General features: G+C 31.8%; 2 protein-coding genes across 2 annotated transcripts; one reads left to right on the top strand and one right to left on the bottom strand.

Moving 5' to 3' along the window:
* The first annotated feature begins 1,288 nt into the window (after positions 1 to 1,288).
* LOC130814752 (uncharacterized) lies at positions 1,289 to 12,639 on the top strand. Its single transcript, XM_057680933.1, has 8 exons — positions 1,289 to 2,022; positions 2,241 to 2,307; positions 3,033 to 3,262; positions 7,545 to 7,746; positions 9,681 to 9,812; positions 9,914 to 10,008; positions 10,119 to 10,234; positions 12,108 to 12,639. Exons 1-8 carry the CDS (start codon positions 1,633 to 1,635, stop codon positions 12,172 to 12,174), a joined length of 1,299 nt encoding a protein of 432 aa, XP_057536916.1. The 5' UTR covers positions 1,289 to 1,632; the 3' UTR covers positions 12,175 to 12,639.
* Positions 12,640 to 15,397: 2,758 nt separating this feature from the next.
* On the bottom strand, positions 15,398 to 22,255 carry LOC130814751 (calmodulin-binding receptor kinase CaMRLK). Its single transcript, XM_057680932.1, has 2 exons — positions 20,638 to 22,255; positions 15,398 to 16,514 (listed from the first exon to the last, which is right to left on the bottom strand). The coding sequence occupies exons 1-2, from the start codon at positions 22,052 to 22,054 to the stop codon at positions 15,886 to 15,888; spliced, it is 2,046 nt and encodes a 681-aa protein (XP_057536915.1). The 5' UTR covers positions 22,055 to 22,255; the 3' UTR covers positions 15,398 to 15,885.
* Between the last annotated feature and the right edge of the window lie 825 nt (positions 22,256 to 23,080).

Genomic DNA, 23,080 nt, shown 5'->3' on the forward strand with positions numbered 1-23,080 from the left:
AACTTGGAATATAAATGAATGGCTACATGATGAAAAAGATGGCTCCGCATAAAAAAGGAGGGTTTGAAAATATAAACAAGTTTAATTATCAAGAAAAAAATGTAACAAATTATATGGATGATCCAACATAGTAATTTAGCAAAATAAAGTTATTTACAAGTGAGTTGTCAACAATACTCGATCCATTTGACTCAAAATATAGGTTAGTTTGGACAATATTGAAAAACTTTTAAATATTGTGTTAAACCTAGGTGTTTAAAAATATCAGATGGATAATAGCATAAAAAATTATCTTCTAGTAAGTTTGTCCACCTTATTATCTTTACAATTATTATAAATTAGATTTAATCACTAAAAATTAATAATAATCCACATAAATTAGTTGAGTCACGAAAATTCATGTGAACTACCCATAGCCTAAATTTGCTAAGGTGTATAAAAAAGAGGGAAAATTACATTTAAAAGGTTAATTTAGCCTGTCTGCAGATAAATGACTAATCTTTAATTTCTTTTACAAAGAGTTAACCTTTACCTCCTATTTGCAAACAATTTTTTTTAAAAATGGTAATCGAGAAACCATTTAAGAAGGCTCCTACCCAGTTATAGTTGTTACATTATTGTAAAAACCAAATTCAAAAACTTTTCATTTCGTGCCGTCACATGCAACTTACCTTCTTCAACTCAAAAAAAACTTCAATCCTTCTTCAACGGCAGATCATCATACATGAGTTTGAGGTTCGATTGAGAAGGATGATATCGTGCTTTGCAAAGTTATTTTCGAGAACATCTTCCATACAGTTACAAGTAAGCATTTCTTATTAATTGCTTAATTAAATGTTGCAACGTTGTTTTAAACAGTTTGAATTTTGCTTAGAAATTAGGCTTTCCTTAATTTGCGGTGCAATGTTGATTTTGTACATATGAAAATTTAAATTTTTAGGGTTTTATCTCAATTTATGAACACAATGGAGCTTAATGTGTCTATTTAGAATTTGGTATGAGAGTAAAAAATTCCAGAAATTCAAAAGTACTATTCTGTATGTTGGAGGTTTTAGTAGAATATTTGCGATAGATACTAATTATTTGTCCATAGATATTTGATAAAATACAAAGAGAAAGAAAGCCAAAGAGAAAAAAAGATGAAATACAGAGAAAATTAAGTGAAAGATGTTACTCGACAATAGTGAAGATTGATACCAATTTATAAGTTTTCAACTAATAAAAATGGAAACTTATTATAAGTTGCACCTACCTAAATGCCTTTTATTTGCAATTGCAAATAGGGGGTAAGCCCTTTGCTGAGGAACCTAAAAAATTAATCCTTTATTTGCAGATATGCTAAATATTAGCGTCTTGGAAGCAATTAAATAAAAGGTAAATAAAAATCAATTACGTCCGATGAACAACTCAAATCAATATCAATATCAATATCAAGAGACGACACTTTCGTTTTTGTCTTTGCTAAATTGTTCTTTACTCCACCGTCCCGCATACGCACTCAAATCGCAAATTTTCTTCATCAATCATCATTTACGTATACTCAAATTCTAGGGTTTCTATACAGAACCTAAATTTCTCCGTTTCTCTATCCATATTCCTGCTCTCAGCTACTTAAATTCTAGGGTTTCATAAATGGCGTCGAAGAAGAAAGAACCAGAAGTTTTCAATTTGTTGAACTTATACCAGGATGACGACGACGAAGACGACGACATGGAGGATGTTGAAAAAAACGAAGACGGAGATAATGAGAGAGATTTCGAGCATCAAGGAAGAGACGATGAACCACGTGGTACGAATAACGACGAAGATTTGATGTTAGGTGAGGAGCTTGATGTTTCTACTACTGCTCCTTCTACGCAGATAAACCCTAATTCCACTCCGAAGTGGACCAATTTGCGGCCTCCTACACCCCAACAGGGGCAAATTTTGGGGCTGGATTCAGATGTGTCAAGACCTAGGAGAGATAAACCTAGTATTGTTGATTATGCGCATGATGATGTTGCTATGTCTCCTGAGCATGAGGTATTTTGATGAATTTTATATGATTTATTTTGTTGTATGTTTGCATTTATGAGGATATGTTGTCAATTAGCTTAGTTTTCTTAAGTGGAGGATGAATTGGTTGATTTGGAATTGTCTGTTGGTAATTTAAAGCTGGTTAGTTGTAAATTTTATGAAAATTGTATTGTTTATTATGATGTTATGGTTCTTGGTCGATGAGCAGTTTAAATTTTTTGTAGGAGGGAGAATTTGTGGAGACGAGTGCTGGTCGAGTAATGTATGGTGACGAACTTGGGGGTAGTCGTGGTAAGGATGCTGTTTTCTTTACTTCATGTTATTGTTTTTTACGAGTACAGTTTTTAATGCTACTAGATTTTCTTTTATTTAATTTTCTACACTTGATAATGGACATGGGCAGAGGTCCAGACTTCAGACTACTGACAATAGTTTACTGATATTAAGTATGTTAATGTTGAGAAGTCCATATAAAATCATGGTTATGGTACTAAGTACTCTTAATAAGTTTTTTAGAAAGTTGTTAGACCTATCTATGTTGTTAGAAGTTCCTTAGAATCCTTTTATTATTTTCGTACAAACAGGCATATACTTAAACACTGAATTCTTACGCATTTACTCACAACTGGATCTTCCCACTAATCCAGACTGTCATAATTATCTCCAGAGACCTACATTAGTTACTTTTGTATGGTATTAGTAACATTAATTGGAACTTAGAGCTACATAATTTGTAGGCTAGAAACTAATTCAAAGTAGGAACGGATGTTTTAATAATTTAGTATATTGATACCTCTTAAATTAATGATTCTCTTACCTCTTAGATACATAACAAATATGTACTACAATTTTCCACCTATTTTGGTTTTGTTCATTTTTTCGATCCTTGCATTTTTGTATGAAGTAAATTCATTGTAGAACCATCAGAAAAGAGTTGCCTGTGATTTCTAATTCTATTATTAGCTGTTTCCATTTAGTTAAAATGTTAAATCAATATATTGGGCGTACTGTTGCAGATTTTCCACATAGGACACCTACAACTAATGTGCAAACCGTTACGCCAAACAATCAGATGGACTCTCCACAGAATATGCAGATTTATGTTCCTGAACATAATGCAATGAAAGAAACAGAAACTGACGGCATAGAAGGAGTAAATAGCTCTGGTAAAGAAGATTTAGATCTTGACCCAGTACATAAATTTCTTCCACCACCACCAGAAGAGAAATGCTCAGATGAATTACAGGTATTTACTTATGATTTATGATCCTTGAAAAATCAATATTATAGATGTTTGATGTTAGTCTTTTTGATATTTCATTTTCTCTTAATTAAGCCATGGCAACATTTGTCGTGATCTGTGTATCCATCATTGTCTGCTCCAATTTGGAAGTTTGTGATGTTATTTGCAAATCTGAACCGTCTTATTAGAGATACATCGTTGTTTGAAGGTGCCCAAAGATATTTAAAGAGAGGAAGAGGGATATCCCATGACCATGGTTAGGAATTGAACACCTGTCTAACCCTTATGTGGAATGGAAGCCACTCACTGATTTTCATTAGACTTTAGACCTAATCATCAAACTGGTTTCAAATTAGGTAAGAGGGCCAAGCTTTTATTTTGGGGTTTTTATTGGTTGGATTTGTTCTTTTGGGTAATTATAAGGTTGAAGTTGGTTATTATAGGCAAATCATAAATAATTGCATTAGTGATTGAACGAGGTAGTTCAAGTCTTTCTCAATTTACCCATCTTCCATATCAACTTGTTTTATGTCCAAAAAAACAAAATAAGAAAATGGAAGAATAATTCTCCGTTACAAGCTTATTAGCTTTAAATGGTGTAAGGGCAGTGCAAGTGATAGGTGCAAATTTTAAAAACCGCAAGCGCACGGTTGACGTGTAGCTGCGGGTCGAACACAAGGAGGCGAGTTTAATAGATTCGTTCAGTTTATAACCACGAGATACGGACAAACAAATATAAGTGGGTTGAAAATCTAATACTACGATGAACAAAAATCAAAATGATGCAAATAAAACTAATAAATAAAGTTAAGACAATAATTAATATGAAGACGATGATAATAAAGCTAATCTAGGATGTCGGGAATCACCTAATTCTATCATGGGAGTCGATCACTCTCATGATCGTATGAAATTGAGTCATTAGCATAATTAAATGTGATCTAATTAACCTCAAATTTTCGCTCTATTAATTAATATAGGTTTAAGACCTTACTAGTGTTAATCCTCAAACTTCCGTTTTATTGGCTAAACTAGTAGGAATTTAACTTAAATATATCCCAATCCTAAATTAATCCTAATCTCAAACTTCCGTTTTATTGAAAAGGTTAATAAAGATATTTAAACCGAGATTCATTAAGCATAGATTCAATTATAGACTCAAATTCACACAATCAATCAATAAAATATCATCCCATGCTTCGAATTAGGATTTATGCCCTAACCCTAAAGAAGAAAACTACTCTCTAGACATAACGATGAAGAACATGTAGTAAATGATAAATAAAACCTTAATTGAAACACTAGACATAGAGATGATGAATAATTTCAATGCACAAAGATAAATAATAAAACAATAAATAAAGAAAACTTACTAACGGGAAGAACGTAAATATAAATTGCAATGAAATCGAAAATGTGACAATGGAGTTCCACCATGGAAGCTCTCAAAAGGGAGAACAACAATAAAGAAAACTGAAAATTAAACTTAAGAAAACTACCCTAATGATCCTCATAATAATGATAATAATAACCGCCACTATTTATAATGGTTCAAAAATCAACCGTCAGAAGCTTGTTAGTGGCAAACGTCGACTCGGCGGTCAAGGACCTCAGCAGAAAGCCGAGTCGACTTTTAATGAAGCAAAATAATGATTTTTCCAGAACCTACTGCCGAGTCGGCAGTCACTTTTCTTCCACAAAAGCCGAGTCGACGTTTTGTGCTGAAAAAATCGCAGCAAATTCAAACAGTCGTCATTTCTTACTCGGTTTTCGGAATTGGACATATAATATACTGTTGGAAAGCTCTTGAAGTCTAGTTTCCAATGCCGCAAACCTTGCATTAATGCGATCTTTTTATCAAAAGTTATGAACAAAAGAGTGAGCATGTATCAAATTTTACTTCAAAACTTTTGCATTTTAAACACTTTTCAACTCTTTTGCCCATCTTCATTGTAAAACATCTTCAAACGAGAAATAATCTCCTTAGTAAACTTTGTCATCATTAAAACCATAAGAATTATGCTTAAAAACGATCAAAATCGCTCGAAATCAACATGAATAACTAAAATGGGTAGAGTAGCATAAATTTTCAAAATAAGCACGAAATTACTAACAATAATCATCATTAAGGAGTATAAAATGATATGAATAAGTGCACATAATTGCACTTATCAACAAGCTTTTATTTGAGGCCCACCTTTTTCTCAAAAGTTTTAATTACAACTCTAAAGCATATGTGATGCCGAAACATATATGATAATCATATTATATAATTGCGTAAAAGATTTTATTCGTTATCAATGTGCTAAACTTGATTGTGTAAGCTCCTAATATAGCTAAATTGCACATATGAGTATTTAAATCTACATTGAAAACCATTATGTCTAAAAGTGCTTTGTAAATTGTTATAATGTTACTAGAGAAGAGAAAAAAATGAGATTCCAAAAGAAGAGAAGCGATGACGAATATAATTAAAACAAAAGAGAAATCAAAGAAGAGGAAAATTTAAAGAATAATAAAGGAAATTAAAAGAATTAAAATAAAGTTAGAGAAGTAATTAAAAGAATATAGTAAATTAAAGAAGAGGAATTAAAAAAAAAAAAAAGAAAGAACAACATAACATTAACGAAGCTAGAGGAAGAGAAGAACGAAATAAAGAATGTAGTCTAGAACACAAAAGATAATCCCAAACAAATAAGAAACATCCATAAGAATGAAAGAGATAGCAAAAGAAAGGAAAATAAAGGAGAAGGTATTATGTGGTGTTGGAGGCACTGAAAGAGAAGTCTGTTAAGTATTAGGGCTCTAAACAATTCCTTTTTCCTTTTTTGAAAAATGCATCAAATCCTTTTTATGTTCTCTCTTCAAAGAAAAATAATTTCTTTGTGGTCTAGTTGTCACGTGACAAAATTACAAATCTATAAATACAAGAGTGCAAAAAGAGCACACAAGTGCATGCCTTCTACCATTCCTAAACTAATAAAATTGATTTTTCTTGCCCCTACCTTGGAGCAGCGCTTGAGGCGTGCATGTTAAAATTAAGACTACAAAACATAGTGAGTAGAGAAAACAGGGAACGGCAACAACTCCACAAAACAAATGACACTCGGAAAATATTGAATTTTATTTGAAATAAAAAATGTAAAAAGGTTGTTGTGTGCAAAGCTCATGTCATAGGGACATAGGGGTTGTATTTGAACTGTCGACAAAAGCACAAATTAGGCTATTAGCAGGGGACAAGAGCGTCAGTTTTGATATCATTGTTGCTGATCTTCTTTCCTAGAGCTCAATTCTCTTTCTAGTTCCTTTTATTCGTACCACTGTTAATGGATTCTCTATTAATAATGTTTTGATAAATGTTAATTTCGGTGGATCTTGCACAACTGTTTTTACCATCTCACTATTATCGTTTTCTTGTAGTAATTTTAGCAATGAATCACAACGGCAACATTGTAAATGTAAGAATATAAAATTTGCACTAGGCACTGTTTTCCCTTGGGAAACAGTAAGGAAAAACAGTATTTCTGAGTCCCATTGTACAATTGAACTGGAATTAGACTGTGGCCTTTGGTGATTTGCAAGAGCAAGATTGTATCTGTTGCGCAAAATTTTTATCTTTCAACTTTTAGAGATTTCTAATGGTTTTTTATTGGCTTAAATTAGTCATCTATTTTTTAGTGCTTCCGCTGCCGCTGGAACTAATTGAAGTGTTTCTTTTTCTGCTAGTCCATGTGGAGGTAGATGAACTTTTGTATTTGTGATCATAGGATGATCTCCATGTATTAATAGTGACTAGTCCTCAAAAATTAAGATTTTATGTATACTTGTCATGGAGAAAACTTGCTTCTTTCTAAAAATCTATACATCATGGTGCTTTTTATGTCTTTGCAATTGAAATTTTTTATTGCTGGTCTACTATGAGTCTATACTAGAATAAATTCCTTTTTGCATAGAGGACTATAGCTTATCTAAAAAGAGTTGAATGCACTTTGACGCGACCAAACCCCACTTCAAAATTTGCTTTGCAATGACGCAACCTCCTTTGTGGATGCAAAACCAGACTTTGATTAACCCAATCCTAACTGACCCGAATCCAAAACAAATCTGGAGTGCCGACCTCTATGTTTGCGTAGTATGGACTTTGTCTTGTCTTGATCTATTTCCTTAGGCATAGAACAATAATTCTTTTTTTTCACTGATTATAATTCTTTCTTACATATTTTATCTTTAGCCACCACCATGTTTTTCACTTGGGATATTTTTGTTCCATCATGTGTTCTTGCAGGAGAAGATAAACAAGTTTCTTGCATACAAGAGGCAAGGGAAAAGCTTTAATGTAGAGGTTCGTAATAGAAAAGACTACAGAAATCCTGATTTCTTGCGCCATGCTGTGAGATATCAAGATATTGATGAGATAGGCTCGTGCTTCTGCAAAGATGTATTTGATCCACATGGCTATGATGAAAGTGACTTCTTTGATGCAATAGGTTAATAACCATCTTTTACAACATAGCTCTTTATCATTCTCCTCTTTATTCACACAACTTTTATTGTCATATCATCTTGACTATTTGCATGTTTATGGCATCATGCCTTGCATGTTATTATTTTTTTTTAATCTTTTTACAAGAGTTATTGTATTGTCTTTTTGGTATTTTATACTAAAAATGGTTGAAGTCCTTTAACTCTAAATTTTGTCACTTTGGGATATATATTTGTGAATGATATGCTTAAAGGATCATGTTTTCGTCTTGAGGCTCATAGCGGCTGGTTTAGGTAATACATTTTGATCAGTACTTAATATAGTATAACCGAAATTTGAAACAAAATAAACTAAATTGCGATACAAAACAAATGTCTAAACACCTACCAAGAGTACAACGTTCTCTCTTTCATTTTTTTGAAAAATTCTGTACTTTTATTCAACTCTGCATGGATTTACACCCTTATTTCTGAAGCCTTAAGCCTTCTACGTTGGCAAAACTCTAAAAACATTAGAACAAATAATAATTGAACTGATCCTAAGATGATTCACTTCGAGACATACTACCTTTCTCTTTTTGTAATTGTCGAAAGAACAAGATGGAGTAAGTATTCATAATGTTTGATCAAGGCAATGGTGCATGTTTAATTATAATATGGTGCATATTCAATTTGATGTCTTTTTGCCTATTTTTGATGCAACCAAATATTTGTATTTCTTAGTTTCAAATAATATAGCTTGATGATTAATCTTCAAGCAAAAATTAGTTACCTTTGATCCACTTTTTATTACTTAATCATATATGTGTGATAATTATGAGTTTTTTTAATCAATCTAGCCCATGATAATTCATGCTTCTAACACTTTTTCCCACCACCCTCATGCTTATAAGACAATGTCTTGGTGGTGATCATCAATGTTTTAAGCTTATAAAGAAAGAAAAAAAAAGACGTTTATTTTCTTAGGTAAGAAATGCATTAGCTTGATTGATGGGATAAAGACTTCCGCATTGTTCTATTTGGTTGGGTATTTGGTAAACAAGTTAAAAGATGCCTTTAAAGCTAAATCAAAAAGTTTCCATCTAAAATCAGGCCTTGTCTCAGTTGGAGAGCAAATACCACATTTCTCCATTCTCTCAGGTTACCTTGTAAGAAAAAAGAGTTTATAACTTTATATGAATAACTTTTGCACTTGCTTTTGGCTTTGGCTCATTTTTCCAGTAAACATTGGTCAACGGCAACGATTAATTTTAGAAAACATCTTCATAAATATTTGGCTCATATAAAACTAGCTTGAACATCATAAGCTTACAAGAGAACTATGGGGCAGACTTTTTATGATAAGTTGAGATCATTGGGTCACTTCACATAAGTTTGGAGATTTTCTATTCTTTAATCATAGGGGCTTTGAAAATAAAAGGGAGCTCAAATGGTTGTGGAGATACTGCTGCTATGCAATTCTTTGGTATGTTTGGTTGTAGAGGAATAGACGAATATTTAATGTTCATTTTAAATCATATGGGGGAAAGCTAAGTTCTCAGCGTTATTAACTTATTATGGGCTAAAGCAAATGATCTTTTTGAGCACACCACTATTAATGATCTTTGTAGGAGTAATTGGGATATTGTAATGTAGATATCAGATGTTCTCAATTGGGACTTCTCATTCCTAATTTGTACTTTTGATAGTTTTTCCCATTAATATTATTTTTCTTTATCAACACAACTAATAAAAAAGGCCAAGACTACATGTCAAACAAGGCAAGTGAAATTGGCTACCAGCCAGACATTTGCCAAACACCATCATCAACTTTAGTTAACTATTGCTCTGATTGAATCATGTTCCTGAAAATGCATCTCCTTTTAACTTCTGAACACTACATTTGCCACTCAAGCATGTATGCAGGCCAAATGCTTATATACTATTTTTCTGAAAGCAGAAGCGGATATGAAGCGTGAAGTGGAAAGAAAGGAGCAAGAGAGGAAGAAAAATCAGAAGGTTGAATATGTTTCTGGGGGAACACTAAATGGAGTTGTTCCTACCGTGCAGAAATCTAAGCTGCCTAGTCCAGGTGCTCTGTAAAAGTTTTGATGTATTACTCATCAGTATATTTGTTTCTTGTATTCTCTGAGCTGGACCTGATTTGTTGTCATTGGAAATGGCCGTCTCCAGGAGTTTCCAATGTTCCTTCTGCTGGATTGCAGCCAGGTTCAGCTGACACATCGATTCGGGAGGGTCGACAAAATAAGAAATCAAAATGGGACAAGGTTTCATATGATTTATATTCTGTAGTTTACCCTTTGTAATATTGTTGATGCTTACACTGGGAAACACCGAGTTTGGTAACTTCCATTCTAAAATGTCTCATGGTTTTCAGGTGGACGGTGATAGAAGTCATGTGTTGGGTAGTGGACAGGATACTCAATCTTCTGTTGGAGCCCATGCGGCACTCCTTTCTGCCGCAAGCGCTGGGGCTGGATATGCTGTTTTCGCGTGAGTTCTTATGTTGCTTTTCATTCATCACTAGTGAGCTCTGTTTAGTGTCTTGCTCTCTTAGATTAGGGCTCTAGCCCTGTTGCTGATTTGGTTGCGTTATTGATATTATATTATTTCCTTGATTTTAGACTTAATTTGAACTTCTTTATCATGATGCAAAAGAAGTAATCTAGCCTACTGGTTGCTTGACATTCCATTTACTAATGTATCGTGGTGGTTATATTCAAACTTAAATTCACCTAAATCACCATAAATGGAACGTGAAGCTAGAGGTGTTCATGCGAGTCATCGGACCGATTTGGAGTTATATATTTTGGGTCGGTTTTAAATCGGATCTTGTTGTTTTTACATAATATTTAATTCATTTTAAATTCGGGTCAACGTCGGATTCCCTTACAAGGTCGAACATTTGTCGAGTTTGTTTTAAACACCTCTGGTTGAAGCATGAAGTATTGGTATGCAAGCCAAATATTCTTCTACCTTCTGGCTTTTCTCCTTTTTGTGTGGTTGTTCTACCTTCTACAAAAATAGATAACTTGGGGGATTTTATTCTCATTTTTGCTTCCTTTCCTTTCCTCACATTCTAACCAACAACACCTAATGACTTTGGGTTGTTAGACTGTGTTTTAGATCAAACGGGAGAGTCCATCCCAAAAGACTAGTCTTGCAGGTGAGAGAGCCTATTTTATCCATAAATCCGTCATTTGTTTCCCATACAAGGGATGAGGGACAAGTCCCATACCTTGCATTGGCTTCAAATTCATCATAGATTGTTTGATAAAACCATTTTCTTTCGCAATAGAGTGTATATCAGCATTTAATAGTAAAGATATGGCCAAGTTTTGGGTGTTAAATGACTATCTAGAGTCTTAAGTGTTTAAAATGTTCAAGTGGATATTCCAGAATTTGAAGGGTGAATCAAGGGTTGGAAAGGCATTCCTTGAGTTCTCTCTATGTTTGATTGTTTGCCTCAAGTATTCTGATTTCTGAGATGCGGTGGCAGACTTTATGATTGGAATTTGTTTAGTCCCTATACTCGTTAAGGGCTCTCTTTGAGGTTGGAATGATAAAATTTATGAGGCTTTTATGTTTGCATCTGTTACATGTAATGGCATTCATTTCTTCTGTACCCCTATATTTTTAGCGAAGTTTAGTTAGACAAAAATCAATTTTCATGAAAATTAATTTTTCTTGGAAAACATTATCTGGTGGAAAACAACATGGAAGATTAGTTTTCTGTCATTGAGTTTGATGGAATACTAAATTAGGAGAAGATAATTGGTTTTATTCCATTTTAAAAGGAAAATGTACAAAGGGTGATGAACTCTTTTCCCTCCTACTTTTTGTTTGCAATTTTACTCCCTATACCTGGGAAAAGAACTAAAACAGTGTTTCAGTGATATTTTCTGTAAAATTTGCCCCTTAATGAAAATTTTAGCTACCCAGTATAGTTGAACCTGTGTCCACATGACTTTAGTAATATGTTTTAAGTTGTTGGTATTGTATACATGGTAGTTTAGTATATTTGTCAATGAGATTTATGGGGTTATTTGCAGAATTAAATGTTTTCCCCATAATGTTGTGATAAATGCTCTAGCATTGTTGGTACTGTTGCTGTAGAATTATGTCTTATCTTGTTCTAATAAACACATGACTCCTGTTGAGTTGTATTGTTGTCCTTGATTTTCTTTTTTATTTTTATCCGATTTATGCCTTTTCAAGATTGCTTTGTTAAAATATGGTTTTGGGGACAGTTTTTGGCGTTCATGGGGCAAGATTAAAAGGGTGGAGGGTCTGAGACAGTGTTATTTTCTCTACTGGTGGTCATGACTGCTGATACTTACTGTGAAATTGTGTAATGAAATGTCAGGCAACAAAAACGACGGGAAGCAGATGAGAAAAGATCGAGTGATAAAAAGGCAGAGAGGAGATCATGATTCAAGAATCCTTCTTTGTGTGTATGAGCATGGAATTAACCAGACCTCATCAAGATTTCTATGGATATGCCAGATGTAGTGCAACTTAACATGGTGGAAATGACACAAGTGTTTGGAATTGTTGATTAACATGGTTATGAAGAGGTATGCAAGGATATCTTGTTAAGGGTGACCAAGCTGAAACCAATTGTAAGTTCACTATCTGTATCTAAGATTCACTCGGTGGTTTGTGTGAATTAGAATGAACGAATATGAATTTGATGCTAGAAAATCTCTAAATTATACTGATAGGGTGGTCTGTGGTACGATATTTTACTGGAAAGTGGAAACGAGGTATACCATGCAATTATGTTTTATGTCTGCAGTAAGGAATAGTTTCGGATGCTGAACTGCTTGCATGTACAAATAATGTATTTGTTACAGAAAATTAATGCTAAGCCTTGAAATTGCATCTTTTATTTGTAATATCGATGTTTTAGGCTTTAAGCGATTGCTTAGTCGCGTAACAAATTGAAAATGAACTCATTTGATGCTTTGGTTACGTGATCTTTGTGTTACGGTGCTTATATTTTTTACTTTGATTGGAATAAGGATTGGATAAACTCAGTTGAGAAGAAAAATCCCTACTCCTAGGCTAAACTCTATTCATCATGTTTCATTATAAGATGGTAAAGATTCACAGCGTGATGAGTTGTGTCGTTTAAAAAACTTCTTACTCTTTGGTGACGATATAATGAAAAAAAATTCTTAGTTTGAAGAAATTCGTAGTTTGTTTATAATAATTAATGACAACATTATTATCTTGAACTTGTGCAAGTGTTTTATATGTATTTTTTTGTCAAATTGAAGTTTTGACGAAGAGCTTTTGTTATGTTTTACATTTATTTGGAGCAATTTGGCTTATATTTAATTAAATACTTGGGGTATTAATTTATAAGTATTTTATTTCTTTTAGCAAACAAATTACATTGCGAAAATCAAATTGAGAGTTTTTTATGTATTATGTTGTAAAATCAAAGAGATAGAGAGAAGCTTTGAGAAATCTTAATTTTTAAAATAAGTGTCTTCATGCCAAAATTGAGGTAAGTTATTTGTTCACTGTTATTCATGGCGAACAAAAATGTTGGTCAAAAAAGTCAAAATTCTTTATTTGTTATTATTAACAGAGAACAAAAGGAAGACATCGTAATAAATATTGCGAGGATAAAATATATTAATGTTGGTTCGTTGTTCATAACAATGAACATTAGTTTTTTTTGTTCATTGGCTTGTACAATTTGTTTAACCCCTTTGTACAGTTTGATTCACTCGACAAACAGCAAAGCAACAAGGTTTGGTAGAAGTGAATGAGAACATCACGAAAGCAAAAACATACAAGATAAGATTGTTGAGGTTGGTTAACCTCACCAAACTTCCACTTATCTGCATTGTTTTGGCATCCCAATCTTGGAAATAAACCATAAAGTGAAAAATCCAAATGGTCCCTATTCTCTGCAATAGGTTCTCAAATAAAATGGCGTCATAGAGAGATTATTTTTATTAGGTAATGTATATTTATAGTTTTAAAATGTCATTTATAATCTTAAAATGATCACTTATAATTTTAAAATGACCATTTACAATTTTAAAATAGAGACTTAACGTGATTACTTATAATTTTAAAATCACCGATTAGAAAAAAAAGTTGATTTTATGGGTGGATAGTGTGATGGTCTCATTTCCTATTCCCTACCCTTAACGACAATATTCTCTTCTTTCTGTTGAAACTGTAACTATAGACATCAGATCTAAAGTGTTCTTTCTTTGAACAAAACATTACTAAAGCATTAAAGTGAAAACTAAAACAATGTACAAAAAAGAAAATCATTATCTAGTCTATAAACATTACTGTTTGGATATTAAAGGAAAGTTTTTTTTTTATTATTATTATTATTTTTTATTTATTATAAGGTAGGCTTAGAGAAGGAGATGACAAGATGAAGATCATATCATGTTTACGGAAAATGATGGTTGCAATCCAACTGAGACAATAAAAAATACTTCTTCCGTTTCAATTTACTTGAAACGTTTGCTTTTTCACGTAGTCTAATGCACTAATTCAATCTTTAATATCTCTAATTATACATAATAAAAAATTATAAAAATTTGATATTAATAGTCTTTGCAATGAGACGAACCAAATAAGATATCGCTTAACTATGTTTCAATTTATAGATTAAAAACTAATCACAAATTAAGAATGATGAATGAATAATGTTTTATTTCATAATGTTGCATCTAACATGGAACGGATATTTGTTGTAGGTTAAACTTATGATCCAGGCCGACAAGTAAATGCAAGAAGAACTTTTTCGAAGGATTAAATTTTGAGTCGGGGGATTCTTTAACCGCATCCTCCTATATGGGTATGGTTATCGTCTTCCTTCCCTCCCGAGACTCCTGCTTATAGTTTCCATGAGCAAGATACACTGAACATGATTATAATTATGATGATGATGTATCATATTTAAGGAGAGAATATGAAATCAGTACGAAAAAAGGAAGAGGATATGAAATAGTTAAGAACATTCACTTTTGGCTTTGTGATAAGTGTTCATTTCTGCACAAAAAGGATTAGTCCATCTTATTACTTACCATACAGGGAGAGGGAGTATGTCCCAAATAAAAAAAATATTATCTAAGTTTCTATTTCCAAGAATAATTGTATTTCATGTTCAATTATTGTCATATTACATTAATGTTTTATTCAAAAAGCTACTCATTTCATTAATACGAGTCTGCCTAATAGTTAGTTAAAAAATATTTTAAATAAAACAAAAATATTATAAAAATATAGTATCAAATGTTTTTCTAGTCACTAATTTCACCTTCAAGTGAAATAAAGTAAGTTTGAGAGTCGAGTTTTACCTAACAGTAAGTATCATATTTAACTGACGAGATCTGAGTTCGATTCTCATTAATTTATTTTTTGGCCAATCTTAAATTAAAAAAAATATTAAAAGTTAATCAGAATATAATTCAATAATATTATATTAAGTAAAATTTTGAAAAAGTTATTGAGTGAGATTCCATTACTATGCAAAAGAACCTAATGATTCAAAAATTATAAGAATGAAGAATGGCTAAGGTAATTGATTCCATCCATAAATCAAGCAAAAAGAAACAAAAGGAAACTGAGAAAGACAAAAAGCCAAAACAGACCCAAATTGAAAGGGTCACAAAATGAGAAAAAGGGTTTAATCATTGAATTCTTTTCTCTACAAAATTAGTAAAAGACAAATAATTAGTGGGACTATTCCTAAACAACTTCCTTCCCACCACCATAACCACATTTCCATATTCCCTCCATATCTTAGTATCTTCACCTTTGCCCCACTTCTTTTTGTCTACCATTTTCTTCTTTTTACATTTTTCTTTTTACCCTTTTACATTCTCCAACACTCGTCAATACAAAAACAGTAATATCAAAGCCTTAATCTCATGTTCAAAACAATATGAGATCAGCTACGTAAACCAAAACAATTCAATTCAGAAATCGTCACTAACAAAAATAAATTCATTTAGCATGCGATGTATTGGAGCCCGTGCAAAAGTAACCTCAAGTAAGTAAGCCTTGTTTTATGAAATATGTGGGGTAAAAGAGTGAAGCAAATCTCTTTAGGGACCTTAAATTAAAGAAGTACAATCCAATAGGTCTTAAGTGCTATTGAATTAGCTTGGGTGTATATCCTTGAGTAAACCCACAACTTGTTTCATTGTAGGCCTTTTACTACTGTTCTCAGCGGTACACAAATACCCAACTCGAAGGCACTCAACCGCTTTGTTCACCAAGTCATCTTCGAGTTTAAGTCTTTGGTCTAACATATTAGCTCCGTTACCATCTCTTATCGATCTTCTCACTTTATTTACTAAATCAGAATTACCTGTCTGACCGGTCATCAACTCAATGACCACTAACCCAAAGCCATATACATCATCTTGAGTAGACCCCACATTTTCACTAAAACCCATACAAAAATCCGCCACACGTGGCTCAAGGTCATCGGCTAGGAGAATATTCGAGGGAACAAGGTGTCCATGGACCACCGGTTTGGACCGTGCATGGTGAAGATATGCAAGCCCACGAGCCACGCCAAGGGCAATTCTATGGCGCATGAGCCAATTTATTTTCTCAGGCGATGTAATGTTACTAATACTATGATCGGCCTCAACGTCAGTTTGGTACTCCCATGTGTCGGTACTCCAATCGTCGATATTAGGTCTACCCGGAGGGAGTTCATGTAACCAAGAATGCAAATCACCATTGGACATGAATTCATATAATACAAGCTTCTCTTTACCTGTCAAATACCTTTATATTAGCATGGTCATCGATTAACAAAGACAAAGCAGACCATCTCCGTCACCCCAAACTTATTGGGGCCCAAAAAATATACTTTCACGTATAAGGTTGATATTAACTTGAATTAAATTTTGATATAATTAACATTTTTTGCTAAGTAACATATAACTATATAAGCTATTAGGGCATTTTATAAAACATTTAAAATATTAAGAATATAAAATAAAAAGGAGTATTATAAGTTTTATTTATTACACCTTAAGTTTTTAGAGGTTTTTTTTATCTTTTACTCTAGAGCCTAAAAAATATACAAACGGCCATTTAATATTAGTTGGAAGATGAATATAGATGCATTGATGAGAAGTAACAATAATGTGCTTAAAATAGAAGGAACACCACATTGATATCAAATTTAAGTACATAGAATAGGGCACACTATTGAAGGGAAAAAAATTAAATGTAATGTCGTCCAAATCATTTAAACTTCAACCAACATATATAGATGGTCATTTTTAACATTAATACAAATTTCATGGAGTGGTCCGTGGTTTGCCTTCCCAACTGTTTTAGGTACTAGTAATATTAAAGACCACTTCATGCAAGATAAATGGACTAATTACTTCTATTATAGACAAAACTTCTTCAATAACCATTAAATTTATTTGTGATTTCTACAAAAACCTAGCTAATAGTGGAACTTAAATAGGGAAAAATCTTATTTGACCCGTCAATCCAAGCTCGAAATTGCCAGGTCATGACACTGATTATTTATTTGAAACTTATTTATATTGTTTTTAATCAAAGGAGAACCAAATTTGGTTTAAGCTCAAGGAGAACGCCCGTCAGATAGATGACCTAGTCAGAGTGGAGTTAAGCTCGAAACTGCCTAGGTCATGACCCTAATCATTTGTTTAAAACCTATTAATATTGTTGTTAATCAAATGAGAACCAAATTGGGTTTAAGTTAAATGAGAACCAAATTCAAAGAAGAAGGCCATTATACCAAGGCAAAAGGCCCTCACTAAAAGTTATTAGGTCACAATAATAATTAAAATTTGGTTTAAGCTTAATAAGAAGTAAGGACCAATTTTAAAGGAAAAACCATAACTTATAGTCTTGATATATAGTTGTGTTGTCTTATTATTTGTATTGCCTAAGATGGGTTTTGAGTCTTTATTATTTGGAATCGAGACTTTTTTCACTAACCGCAATCTCTTTATTTTCTTTGATAAAAGTACAATTTTTCAAAAGCAAAACACACGAGGTATATTATATAACTTTTCAAATCATCTTACTTGTAAACAATTTTTTAAATTTAGAGCAAAAAATGTCATATAGTCATTTTTTTGTCATATAGTCTTATAATATTAGGTTAAAGAATGAAAATATTCCGAAGATAATTATAAATAATAGCAAGGATCCCCATCCCACAATATGCGCATTGCAAAGGGATTAGTGAAGATTATCAGCTTAATCTTCTCATTGGGCCTCCATAATATTCCTTAATATTGTAGATTCCCAACTACAAGTATTTACTGAACATGACCCATATAAGGAGTGGTCTATTCAAATTAAAGGAGGAACAACAAATTAAGGTCCTTTTATTATACTATTAAGAGAATTATGTCTTCTCTGGGCTGAGCAAAGACTATTAATGGTAAAATAAACACAAAATTTTCGTAAAAATTTTTAACTTTTTTAGGTATTCAACCCCTAACCAACAAGATCATAGAAAGACACATAACCAACTGAGTTACGCTTGACTGATTAACTATACGAAATTTGTTAATATATGAAACTTTTATTTTCTAGGGGCCCTAAGCGATCGGGTACAAATTAAATGGACCTAAAACCGCATCTACTCTTATTTTAGTCAGAATAAATATTATTTTTTTTTTCCGACCAAAGTCCTTAATGAATCCAAAAATAAAAAATAAAAAAGTTATACTATTAATATTATATGTGACATGTTGTAGCCTATAGACTATTCTTTTAAGATTGTCAATGAGACAATAAGTCAATGTTAACATCAAATTCCCTCCACTCACTACTATTTTAGAGCCACATATTTGACAGATAGTAAAATTAACTAAACAACACATTGTTCCATTTAACTAACTATTGTAAATTATAGCAATCCTTTGCCCCTCATATTGCTCCTTATGGGTTTACACAAATAACTATGAAAACTAAAAAAGAGAGTATTTTAGGAGGTATGTATCATGTACTGAGATCATGTTTTTTTAGTAGATCAATAAATATATTTTTTCCTTCTCAAATACTTGCTACCTTTCGGTTATGCATAATATTTATCATTTAAGCTTATTATATATATTGCAATTAATGTACAAGTAAAAATATAGTCAAGTGAGATTTTGTGTGAATCTTATCGTATATTTTCATAATTTTTATTTTTGTAATTTTTAGATGTGTAGAAAAAACTGTAAAAATTTAAATATAACAAGTATAATGAAACGGGAGAAGTAGTTTTAATTTTTAATAATTGAGAAATAAATTGTAGATTTTACCGGTGCGAAAGGATAATAAGGCAAATCATATGAAAGTGACGCTCGCCTTAGGTTCTATATAAAAATAAGTTATTACTGAAAAAATTAATTTAAATTATATATTTGTTACTAATAGTTTTGGTATGATTTTGTATGAAGATAAAGACATTCAATAAAACTTCTTGTACTTTGAATAAGATTTGATGCTTTTAAAAATTATATTCGAGCATATTAATAAAGAAAATTTTACAACAAACAACCTTAATTTTCATTATTGTTGACTTATACGATTGACTTATTTAACCAATTGAAAGTAATTGTTATTGTATCTTAGGTTGTAAATTAGTCATTTGTCGTTGAACGTCTATTAAAATAAAAGTAAAAATAAACCGCAACAAGCTAAAAATTAATAAAAAAAATTTAAGTTAGTTTTTCATTTTTGTTTTAAAGTCATTTAACAAATAAATTTTTAAAGGTTCCATGACCAATAAAAGTCAATCAAAAATAGGTTAATTAAATCGAGAAATATCAAGACTTTTTATTTTTTTTGAATTGTGTTTCTAAAGTTAAAAAAAATTTAATTTTTTTGTATGCGATGAAAATAAAAATTTAATTAACATACCACTTTAACACATTTTACCCTCCATTCCCCTTAAAAACTCATCCAAAATAATTTTTTAAAAACTCATCCAAAAGTTTTGTCATGTAGAACAGAAATTATTTATAAAAAAAAAAAAAGGATGAAAAGAGACACCTAAGACAAAAATCCGAAAATTCAAAAAAAGACACGAATTCCAAAGTGTAATGATGACCTGCATGTATTCACTATCCTTACGTAACCTGATTTTTTGAATCCATGCAATTAATCTCTTCACTGTGTGACAAATTATTTTCAGACTCTCCGTGACCCTATTTAATGTCAACGTACCCTTCTAAGCTTTTGTGGCAACAACATATACAAAATCAATATCTAAATATTGGATTTTACACCATAAATTCATATAAAAAAAATCATAAAGTCTCAACTTATTATCTTAATCAAAATCTTAAAGGATTGATTGTAGCTTCTCTATATAATAGTACATCAAAATTAATTTTTATTTGATTTGACAAAAATAAAATTATTCTTTACGTACTGAAAATAAACTCAAATATTATTTAATTCTAAATAAACCCATTTACTGTGATGCTTACTGGAAATAAATAATAAGTGAATTTATTTTTAGTAAATACTCTTATGTGATTTCTTTATTTTAAAAATCAAAGAGAAAGTAAAGTGTTTTTAAAAAATTGAATATTTGTGATAAACAAAAAAAAATAGAATAAAACTGCGTTGATATAAAATTAAAAAACAATTAAAATATATGGATAAGATTAAAAAGTGATAAATAATGTAAAATAAAACGGGAAAACGTTAAATGAAAGGAGTGGAGGAAGCATGCATTTAGATAAGTGTCGTCTATAAAAATTATAATTAAAATTATAATTATAATGCCTCAATCCACAGGCAATGGTGTAGGTGAAAATTAAATATTGATAGAAGGGAAGATGAAAAATAAAATAATTACTTTAAATCACAAATTGCTAGTAATAAATGTAAAGAAATTTACTAACCTGCAATACAGTATCCAGAAATAGGCAACAAGTTAGGGTGCTTAAGTTTTGACAAATCTTCAAACATTGCAATAGCTTCTTCATGGTCAACTCCTCTTGCATTTTCCAATACCTTGATTGCCACGTGGATCTCACCTGGAAGTACTGCCCTATAAAGGGGTCCACACCTTCCTTCTGCCAGCTGTGATTCCCTCCCAAAGTGACACGTGGCTGCAATCAAGTCCTTGAAACTTAAGCTCATCAATGGTTTCTCAAACATCACAACAGGAGCAGATGATGGTTCTTTGATCTCCACCATCCAAGATGATCCTGATTCTGTTTCAAAATTAAACGGCCCTGATTTGTCCATCTTGTAAGGAGTTTGTATTGGTTTTGAAATCACCCATTTTTTCTTGTTCCTCCCTATCTTTCTTCTCCTGTGGATGAGGTACAGGCAAACAGAGAGTAAAACGACAATTCCAAATGAACCAAACGACACACCCATGATGAATTCTAACCCCATTTTTCTTGAATGTGGGGGTACTCTGTTTTTTTGCTTCTCTTTTGTGGGTTTTTCATTTGTAAGAGGTTTATGATGTGGGATCTTTGAATTTGTAACCAAAACATTTGAAAAATTGAAATTTCCAGCTTTAAAAAAAGCAGATTTACCAAATTTATAGTAATATTTATTCTCCTTGGAGAAACTTCCACTGAATTTATTCAATGAAATGTTTAGAAATTTGAGATTTTCCAATGATGGGAAATCTAAAGGGAAATTACCCACTAAATCATTATTTGAAACATCTAAATATCTCAAATTCTTCAAGCTTTTAATGGGTTTTAGACTACCAGAAAGATTACAGCTTGAAACATCTAAATACTCCAATTTGGTCACATTATGAAGAAACCCAGATGGTAAAACCCTCAAATTATTGTGTGAAACATCAAGGAAAGTCAAATTAGAAAAGCCAGAAAAATTGACTAATTTGGTCAACCTATTATGGGAAATATTGATACTTTGAACTTCAAAAGTTGAATTAAGTGAAAAATGTGAAATCCCAATACTACCCCCAAACTGGTTGGTAGAAAGATTGACTTTATGCAAAGAATTAAGGGACCATAACCAATTTGGGATAGACCCTTTAAGGTAGTTATGGGAAAGATCTAAAGATTGTAATTGGGAAAGGTTTCTTAAGAAGTTCCATGAAATTGTCCCACTAAGGTTATGAAATGAGAGGTCTAGTTGAGTAATAGAGCAATTTTTGTGAGGGAAAAGATGAGATTTATTGAATCCAGAGACAGAATTGAAGGCTTTGAGGACTAAGTGAAAGTCATGAGTAGTGTTGGTGTTTGTGCATGTTGAGTCTACTAAGATGAAGAGATAGAAGAGAATGAGGAGTTTATGGAATGGGAAAGGGAATGGAAAGTGCCATTCCATGATTGAAGATGAATTTGGATTTGGATTTGGTTTTGGTTTTGGTTTTGGGTTTGGGTTTAAGAAGTGTTTGGGAAATGGAAAGGGAGAGAGGGAATGGGTTGAAATGGGAATGGAATAGGAGAAGTGTCTCTCCTTTTGGTTGGAAAATGGAGTTAGTAGAGATAGAGGCACTACTGTAGTCAGTAGTGTGTTAGGTACTTAATAGAGCACGAGCAATCGATGGTATATCAATATACTTTTTTGTATTTCTTTTTTTTTTTTAATTTTTTTTGACACATTATTTTTAATTAATTTTTTTCAATTACATTCTCATATTTTAGTAACTTTTTTGTAGTAGTGGATTATCCAAATGCTTCCCAAATACTATTTAATTTGGTCCACCCTTATTTGGATTTTGTGAAAAATATAAACGCATCATGTAATGAAATTCGAGAGTATTTATTGGATCAAATTGTGAAGTAATAGAGTTAAAATTTTGAAAATTATTAGGATTTTGTGGGTTGTTTGGATTTTGTAGGTTATTTTGACTAGGATAAAAATTTGGATTTTTATTGTTATTTGGTTGTTGTTGGCTATTTCCATAATAAGAATAATTATTATTCATACCTTAAAAAAATAGAGAAAATTGGAAAGAATTAAACTTGGAGGTTTTTAGATTTGATGAAAATATAGCAAATTTGGTGTCAATTTATAGAGTGTAAAAAAATATGACTGTTGGTGAATTTTTTTTTAATTTACATTTTTTTATCAAAATTGGCAAAAAAGCAGTAATTTTAATAATAATTGACCTTATAGATGCTTTAACTCTATCATGCTGACATGTGGCATGAAGCATGTACACAATCCATGCCCAACGTATACCTGCTAGCTGCTATTGTATTTTTTTTCCACTTTTTCAGAATATCCATTTTATATGTATACCAATATTTGAGTAGGGTATTGGCAATCCATGAGTATACTTATTTGGTTACCCATTTCAAAATGTGTAACCCCATTGCAGATGCGCTTAAGGTTGTCCTTTTTATA

Source organism: Amaranthus tricolor, chromosome 6, assembly GCF_026212465.1.
Source record: "Amaranthus tricolor cultivar Red isolate AtriRed21 chromosome 6, ASM2621246v1, whole genome shotgun sequence".
NCBI lineage: Eukaryota > Viridiplantae > Streptophyta > Magnoliopsida > Caryophyllales > Amaranthaceae > Amaranthus > Amaranthus tricolor.

Excerpts from the sequence above, each read along its gene's own strand:
- LOC130814751 (XM_057680932.1), bottom strand. The coding sequence starts at position 22,054 with ATGGAATGGCACTTTCCATTCCCTTTCCCATTCCATAAACTCCTCATT. Across the intron at positions 16,515-20,637 it reads TTCTGGATACTGTATTGCAG|GTAAAGAGAAGCTTGTATTA; the intron begins GTTAGTAAATTT and ends GGTATTTGACAG.
- LOC130814752 (XM_057680933.1), top strand. The coding sequence starts at position 1,633 with ATGGCGTCGAAGAAGAAAGAACCAGAAGTTTTCAATTTGTTGAACTTA. Across the intron at positions 3,263-7,544 it reads AATGCTCAGATGAATTACAG|GAGAAGATAAACAAGTTTCT; the intron begins GTATTTACTTAT and ends GTGTTCTTGCAG. Across the intron at positions 7,747-9,680 it reads TGACTTCTTTGATGCAATAG|AAGCGGATATGAAGCGTGAA; the intron begins GTTAATAACCAT and ends TTCTGAAAGCAG.